Genomic DNA, 9,089 nt, shown 5'->3' with positions numbered 1-9,089 from the left:
TTGGCGCAGGATAGAGCAGGGTTTAGGGCTGTTGTGCATAGGGGTCGCTATGAGTCGCAAACGACTCGACGGCACATAACAACAACAACATTACAATCATCATGGGGGGGGTTTATGGTGGTTTGCAAATATATTTAAAAATTAGAAAATACAGGTAATAATTACTTTTGGCCTCTCAGGGTTAAATCTCGCGTTCTAGAAGGGGTCCTGCTTACCTGCTTTAATTTTTTTCTACTCCAGAATCAAAACAAGAAGTCAGGCAGTAATGACTTAAAGTATACATCTACCTGTCAAATCATTTGAAGTTTCTAAACATAACATAGATTTCATTTGAGCATGACCGTGTATGCATGTTTTTTTTAACAACAACATAACATTTATTGCATTAGGATGTGTAAAAGAATAACTTCAGTACTGGACCAATTGGCAGCATGAGGATGGATGGTGAAGAGATTGAGAGTGTTCACAGCTTTAGTTTGCTTGTCTCCACAGTCAACAGTCTTGGCACCAGCAGCCAGGAAATTAAAAGACATATTGCGATGGGAAAGTCTGCTGTTAGGGACCTCTCCAAAGTACTGAAGAGCAATGGTGTCACTCTGGAGACTAAAGTGCATCTGATAGAGGCCATGGTCTTCGCAATCACTTGTTATGCATCAGAGAGTTGGACAATGACTAGGGAGGATAGAAGGAGAATTGATGATTTTGAGCTGTGGTGCTGGAGAAGAGTATTGAGGGTACCATGGACTGCTAGGAAAACAAACAGATTCATCCTGGAGAGGGTTAATAAACCAGACGGCTTCTTGGAGGGAAGGATTCTGATGCTCTGTCTAACATACTTTGGACATGTTGTAAGGAGGGACTGGTCCTTGGAGAGGGACATCACGCTTGGTAGGATGGAGGGATGGTGTAGGAGGGGAAGGCCCTCTATGAGGTGGAATGATTCAGTGACTGGGGTAATCGGGATGGGAGGGTCAGAGACAGTGCAATTGGCACAGGGCAGAGCAGAGTTTAGGGCTGTTGTACATAGGATCGCTATGAGTCACAAGCGACTCGACGGCACATAACAACAACAACAACAACAACAACCAGAAAGCAACATTCATATCTGAAATGTTCCAATTCTGAAAACAACTTTTATTACATTGACTGATCTTTTCTTATTTATCTTTTAAATTGCTTAGAATTATTTTTAATGGTGATTTTAACTAAAGTTTTACCAAAAAAAGGCTGAGTTTTCAATTATCCATTTACACATTTTTCCTTTCCTCCCTTTTTTTCCTTCTCCCTTCCCCAATTCATTTGTAATACACCTCTTGTTCCAGGTTGTTAATTCTGACTTTCTTTCACACAGTCCTTTTCTTCATCTGACTCAATGCAGTGTTCATATTTTAACAGCACTCCTCCTGCTTCCTACCTGTGACTTTAACATCTCTTAGTCTTCCCATCCCATCCCTTCCTGCTTTCTGAGCTCTATCCCTAGGCTAGTGCTGCTCTTTTGATCTTAGATGAATCACTGTTTTGAGAACTAAGCACCTCTCTGTTGTTACGCTCATGTTATCTAAAGAACCTCTCTCTGAGTCAGCACCAGCTGACAACTCCCCCTGCAGCAGGTTTCTGAGGCTGTCAGTCTCACGAGAGGAGATGGCCCACCTCCCTCCTGCAGAACTGCTGGTGGGTCTGGACTGCCTTTAGAGGAGCCACTTTTCTCCCTGAGGACTTTTGTTTGGATGAAAGCTGAGCCACAGGATTTGAGGGCACTTTAAAAGTGTGAGTTCTGTGATATGTGAATTATATCAACAAGAAAGAATGAAATAAATGTCAGGTGGTTATAGAGAGAAAGGAACAAGAGACTGAGAAGAGGCTTCACATTTATTGATCGCATACTATGCCTCAGGTATTTTACTTTATTTATTATTTAGGTCTCACACACACCCTAAGAAGCAGGCATATTCCCTTCACATCGTAGATTAACGAAGTAAAAGCTCATACGTGTCATGTATTCAAGGAGACTCAGCTAGTTAGTGTCAGTCACAGTTACAAGACAGGTCTGTCTGTCTTGGGAGCCCTTTCCACTATGGCATTACAGCTCCATGTGGTTGTAAAAGCAGCCTTGCACTTGACTGGAGCTCTTCATTATACCTTGCACAGTGGTGGACAGGCTGAATGAACACTGAGACATTATCACCCGTTACCTCTGCAGATGACACCTGGAGAGCTAGCTCTCGCGAGCGGCAACTATACCCCAGTTACCCATTTCCTCTTACTGGGCTTCTCCGATTACCCGGATCTGCAAGAGCTTCTCTTCGGAGTCTTCCTGCTCATCTACGCCATGACCGTGGTGGGCAACCTGGGAATGATGACCCTCATCTTCACAGACTCCCGTCTCCACAGCCCCATGTATTTCTTCCTCAGCATCCTCTCTTTTCTTGACATCTGCTACTCCTCTGTGGTCACGCCCAAGCTCTTGGTCAACTTTCTGGCCTCGGACAAGTCCATCTCTTTTGAGGGCTGTGTGATTCAGCTGGCCTTCTTTGTGATACACGTCACCACCGAGAGCTTCCTTCTGGCCTCCATGGCCTATGACCGCTTCATGGCCATCTGTCAGCCCCTCCATTATGGTTCTGTCATGACCAAAGGGACTTGTCTCCAGCTCGTGGCTGCTTCCTATGCATTTGGTGGTGCCAACTCTGCTATCCAGACCGGGAATGTCTTTGCCCTGCCCTTCTGTGGGCCCAACCAGGTAACCCACTACTTCTGTGACATCCCCCCGCTCCTGCGCCTCGCTTGTGCCGACACGGCCACAGCAGGGGTCGTCCTCTACCTCTTCTCGGCACTGGTGACCCTGCTGCCTGCTGCGATCATCCTCACCTCCTATAGCCTGGTCTTGGGAGCCATCGGGAGGATGCGCACGGCCGCGGGGCGGGAGAAAGCCCTCTCCACGTGTGCCTCCCACTTCCTGGCCATTGCGATTTTCTACGGCACCGTGGTCTTCACGTACGTCCAGCCCCATGGATCGGCGGACACCAATGGCCAAGTCGTATCTGTCTTCTACACCATCATCATCCCCATGCTCAACCCCTTCATCTACAGCCTCCGCAACAAGGAGGTGAAGGATGCCCTGCACAGGAAGCTCCAGGTCAGCATCTTCCCGAGCTGAGCCCAGGTGAGTGGTCACAGGAAGGAGGAAAGCATCGCATCGTCCTTTCAGATTGACATAGACTGACCTCACCAAGAGGGAGCCCTGGTTTTGGAGGCTGTAGAAGGAGTGAGGGAGGAACTACCCATAACCACACTTTGTACAGAGCATTACCATTTAGAAATATCTATTATCATATTGAATTCACCCCACCACATTGTGAAGCAGCTTTTGTTACAATCATCCTCATCTTACAAATGAAGGCTGTATGACCCAATAAAAATACATTCCTCATTCGCTCACGTCATACCACCTAGTGAGTACTCAACATCAGGACTGCCACATCAAGTCTAGGAATATTTCAAGTCCATCACACCAATGCTTTCGTGGGAGAGAAGATTCATTAAGTCTTTACTGACAGTTCATTATAACTTCCAAGAAACATGAGCCAAGGGCAAGTACAATTATTTGTTTTGCTACTGACTTGCTGAAAGGGACTGGCAGAGGCAAGTGGTTGAACTCTGTCCTTCTGTTCCAAAAGCAAAGATGACCGAGGAAGAGGTGCCCTCGTCTTAGATTGTTACTGCATTTTGCAGAGCTGTCCCATTAAAATCAAGAGACCCAAATCCACATCGGCTAAATGTTGCACAGCCAATTACTGTAATTGCCGTCAATAAATCGTACACCTGTAAAAAGATGAATTGGCAAAAACTATATGATGTATATGCAATAACAGAAAGGGAAGGGTACCTGCTGAGGCTGCAAATATACAGCCAAATACTTCACGACTCCTTCATTCTGATTCCTTAATTGGAGGTTGAGATTTTATGGGGCATACAGTGAATTGGACTAATACCTTGTCTACTGTGTCATCTATCTCCTATTGGTATGTTTACCTGTGATCTGAAAAGCTTGCGAGTGGTCATCCAAGGCACAATTGGCCTTTTTTTCACCTGAAGCATCAGAGGAAGAAGAGTCAGGAATAGGAGGAAGACGTGAAATGTGTGACTAATTGCCTTCATGAACAGTTATCTCCTTAGCCATGAGACCAGAAGAACTGAATGATGCCTCCCTACCACACTGTGATCAAAGCCTTCATGGTAGAATCCTATCAAAAGAGAGGAAATGCAGAACAGAATACTAAGTTCTAACAGATTCAAGACTTTGTAGAGATAGAGAAGGTGGATGAACCATTTGAACTATCGCCCTCAGATAATCTTTAAATATTAAACCAAAAATATTCCCTGAAATCATCTATAAACAATAATTTAGCTTAACTAGTTGCGGGGGGGAGGGGAGGTGACCTTGAGTATTATGGGGGTTTTTTTTCTAAGCAGGAGTGGCATCTACTTCCTAAACAACATGCCTCCAGAAACTCTATGAACTTTGATAAATGTCAATAGTTGTAGAGGGGCTTCAGGCCTATTGTTCATAGGGTCCCTGGTGTTTTTGTTCACCTTATTTAATATTTATTGTTTGGATGGAAATTGAGCCACAGTTTAGTTCCAGGCTCAAAGGATGACTAAGCACTATCATTTTAGGGGTCCTATTGGACCATTTTTTTAAATTGACATTTTAATAAAAGTTTATAGAGACTTTGGATTTACATTCATTCATTGTTGCACATTTTCCTCCCTGTCCACTCCTCCCCCCAGTTGGTTTTTCTCTTTGAAAATTAAAAAAAGAGCCTTTCATTATTATGACTTTGCATTTTCCTCATTTGTCCCACTTCATCCAGGAGGATCCTGACCCTGAACCTGAGTGGTCAGGCACCATTTAGTTCTTTAAGTTCACCAAGTAAATTAGTCCTTTGGACGAACTGTTCTACGTGTCTTCGATCCCTTTTTGTTCTCCTTTGTTTGGGTCAGAGGGAAACCAGTAGTTGCACTCTGTCTTCACGTCTACCTTAAGGAAGGGAGTGCTGTACACAGGGTCATGCTGCTAACCACACACAGTGACACCTGGCTGGGGGCTCAGGTCGTCAGCAGCTCTGCAGGAGAGGACAGCAGTCTCCTCCAGTGCGATGCACAGCCTCCGAAAACCCACTGCAGGCTCATCTGGCTCCAACTCAAAGGCAGTGAGCTTAACCTCAAGGAAATAATTCTAAACAGACAACAGTCTTAACTACATGAACACACGGGTCTACAGAAACATTTTTTTAACCATAAAAGAGAGAAGGGGTGGGCAGGGGGAAAACTGCAACAATGAATGAATGGAAATCCAAAATCTCTGTAAATGTTCATTAAAATTCATAATAATTTTAAAATTAATTAATTACAAAATTGGAAACAACATAAATGTTTAAAGGATTTTAAAAAGTTAAATTATTCTACTCTGGTAGATATTATATATTATGCCTATAAAGACTCAGGTAGCCTACAGGGTAAGGAGTTGTACTACCAACCTGAAGGTGTACAGTTCAATTCCAAAAAATACTCAGTGGGAGAAAGAGAGGTAACTTCTTCACTTGCCCTTTACAAGCTCTTAGTACCCTTGGGAGGGTCGCTACGAGGGTCTGACTTGACAGCACATAACAGCAGCAGCAATAATATGAAAAATACTTATTACAAAATATCAAATTAAAACATCAAGCTGGGGTGAGCTCTGGTGGCCTAGTGGCGAGAAGCTGCACTACAATCCCAGAGGTGCGCAGTTCAAATCCACTGGAGGCTCAGCTGGAGAAGGAGGAACAATCTCTGCCTGTACCAGTCAGATCTGATTTGATGGTATACACAAAAAATAATTTAAAAAAAAACCAAAACATCAAGCTGGAACTTCTAAAGAATGGTTACAGCACAATAAAGTGAGGAGTTTAAAAACTGGGGGAAAAAAATTTTTTAAAAATGTGACTGGATTATATTCGAGAAGTAGGCAGTATGGATAGAAAAAATTCTTTTGTATTTTTTCTCAAAAAATTTTCTAACAATTTTTTTAATATGTTTCATTTTGATCCCATATTTCAAAATTAATAATTTTAAAAGAAACCCTTTCCAGGAAGCTGACTGTATTTCCACTCATTCAGCAAGAGTTCTCCCTATGCTGCACATTTCTCTAACTTATAAATTAAAATTTTTACCTGAAATTTAAATGTCTAATGAAATTTTTTGCCAGAAATTCAGCTCAGGATTGAAATTGTATGGGAAAAGACTCAGTAAAAATGTAATTAATTCACCTGAAAAAATATATATACACACACACATATATACATATATAACACATATGTATACATATATAACACATATATACACATACACATACACATACATATACATATATACACACACATATATATGTGTATATATATTTATGCCAGTGAAGTACAATACATGGTGACACAACCTTGTTTTAACAGAACATAAATTAGTAAGGATTATATAGGTTATGGGCAATCTGCTTCCTTGGAGATTAAAAACTCCTCTGAAAACTCACCATCTGGTCAGCTCTCAATTGGTTCTGACTCAACGGTATACAGTAGCAGTAAAAAAGTATTGTTGTTATTAGTTGAGTACAACCCATAGCGACCCTATGAACAAAGTAACAGATAAGCTTACCACTAGGTCTTCATTCATATGCACTTTGAGTTAGGTCAAGTGACTCTCCAGGAAAACCCTTGCCTGCCAGTGACACCACAGCAAGTCCCTTTGATTTCTGTGACATTGTTCTGCCCACGAAATGCCCCTCAAAAGAATAATCCACATGTTTGTAAATACAAATAAGCACTTTATTCCAGAGAATATCCACATGTGGAGACTTTCTCCCTCTGTAGGAAGGTGGCGAGGGAAAAAGCTCCGAGTTCCCCTCCACAATTGCTTTCATGGCTTTCCTGGGTGCCACTGTCGGGGCGGGAAGATTGAGATCATGGTTGGTGGGTCAGGGGATCAGTCATGTGGGCCGGCTTTTGACGGGCTGGCTACTTTGCCCACCTTTACTCTTTTTGTATCACGTAGACACTAGTTAATTCTTTACTTTGCAAGGACAGATAAGACTTTACCCGGGGCATTTGTGTTTGCCTTAAGCTAAGAATTTTTATGGCCCGCTTCTGCTTCTGGTATTAATGGGGGTTTGGGGTTTATGCTGTCCCCTCAACATCATCTCAATCTGTGCTTGCCAAGATCTTTATGGGGCGGAATATGATCAAGTTCATATAGAGGATGTATTTTTCTTTTTTCCACATTTTTTCCTTTTTATTTTTTTATTTTAATGAAAGTTTACAGAGACGTTGGATCTCCATTCATTCATTGTTGCTCACTTTCCTCTCTGCCCACCCCTCCCCTTCAGTTTGCTTTTCTTTGAAAGTTAAAAAAAAATCTTTCATTATTATACAATCCCTCCCCCCGACCCTCAGTCCACTCCACTATGCAGCTTTCATTCTGGACTCTTATCATGAGGTATGATTATACCTAATCATATATTCCTCCTAAACAGTTCTCTCTCTCATCTATTTCAATGCAGTATGCATTATTTATTCCCTTTTAGTTTCCCCCCAAACCTGATATTAGTCTGTTTTACAACAGTGGCATTATGCAATATTTGTCCTTTTGTGACTGAGATATTTCACTCAGCATAATGTCCTCCAGGGTCACCCATTTTGTACAATAATTCATGAGTTCCTTGTTTTTCAATGCAACATAGTATTCCATTGTGTGACTATACCACAGCTTCTCTATTCATTCGTTTGTTGATGAGCACTTGGGTTATTTCCAACTCTTTGCTACTACGAACAAAGCCGCAAAAAACGTGGGTGTGCATATATCTGCTTGCATATAGAGGATTTCTAATGATCTGGCCAGATGTTGGCTCACAGCATTTCACTTCATAGATAACTGGCCTGAAACCAAGGCCTCAACATAATTGCAAAGAGGCAGGAAAATGTAGTCTTCTTTTGTCTTTCCCAAAAGGGGGGAGGGGTAAGACTTAGTGACTACTTAGCTTTTCTCTGTCATCAGCAATTGGACAACTGATCAAATCTTCAAATTATAAGAGCATTAGAAGACGATGAGAATAATTCAGAAATAAGGTGCTGCTTAATTCCTGTTTCAACATAAATGAGACAGACTGTTTCCACGAGTGCAACTACTAAAGTGTTCCTTGCTTGTGCCAACTTATTTCTGGTGGCTACTTTCTGAATCACAAATCAAGTTGCATGGCACCACTACAAGCATCATTCTCCAAACTCAAAGACCAGCTAGTTGACGGCTGCCTCAAGTTGGAGGCCACTGTTTGTCATCTAAAAACTAAATTACACACAACATGTTGGGATTTACTTCTAGACCTTATATGTATCACCCAAGAATTGGGACACATATAAACACACACACCCTTGAAAAGATAATATTTTAAACTCCATAAAGCAGAGAAGCATTTTGAAAACATGGAAGTCAAGGGGGGAAGTTAACTAACTGTGCATGTGATGTGACCCAATTGCGTAATTTTCATTAATAGACTCTTAATTGGTATCCAACCCAATATAAATTTAGAACAAATGTTTATAGACTGAATCGTCACCTTATTTCTGATCTATTTCAAGCTGAGGGCTGCAACAACAAAATGCCACAAGCAGGTTGCTTTAAAGGACAGGACAGAAATGTATTCTCACGGCTCTGAAAGCTGAAAACCCTGAAATCAGGGCATCAGCAGGCCTGTGCGCTCTGTCTGACAGCTCTAGGGACAGATCTTTGTTGTTTTTCTCTGCTTCTGGCTTGTAAACAAATCCTCACCGAGAAGAGTATTGAGAATACCACGGACTGCTAGGAAAACAAACAGATTTGTCCTGGAAAGGGTTAAACCGGGTAGCTCCTCGGAGGTAAGGATTCTGAGGCTCTGTCTAACATACTTTGGACATGTTGTGAGGAGAGACCGGTTCTTGGAGAAGGACATCATGCTTGGGAGGGTGGAGGGACAGCGCAGGAGGGGAAGGCCCTCTATGAGGTGGATTGATTCAGTGACTGGGATA

At 42.2% G+C, this 9,089-nt stretch overlaps 1 protein-coding gene across 1 annotated transcript; it reads left to right on the top strand.

Moving 5' to 3' along the window:
• Positions 1-2,200: 2,200 nt before the first annotated feature.
• On the top strand, positions 2,201-3,157 carry LOC102864564 (olfactory receptor 1020-like). The gene has a single exon (XM_006900454.1). The coding sequence runs from the start codon at positions 2,201-2,203 to the stop codon at positions 3,155-3,157; it is 957 nt and encodes a 318-aa protein (XP_006900516.1).
• The last annotated feature ends 5,932 nt before the right edge of the window (positions 3,158-9,089 follow it).

Source organism: Elephantulus edwardii, unplaced genomic scaffold (assembly GCF_000299155.1).
Source record: "Elephantulus edwardii isolate Elephantulus edwardi_28Jun2011 unplaced genomic scaffold, EleEdw1.0 scaffold00284, whole genome shotgun sequence".
NCBI lineage: Eukaryota > Metazoa > Chordata > Mammalia > Macroscelidea > Macroscelididae > Elephantulus > Elephantulus edwardii.
This window is presented reverse-complemented; position numbering and strand designations above follow the sequence as displayed.

What these genes read in the sequence shown, in the direction of transcription:
- LOC102864564 (XM_006900454.1), top strand. Translation starts at nt 2,201, where the DNA reads ATGACACCTGGAGAGCTAGCTCTCGCGAGCGGCAACTATACCCCAGTT.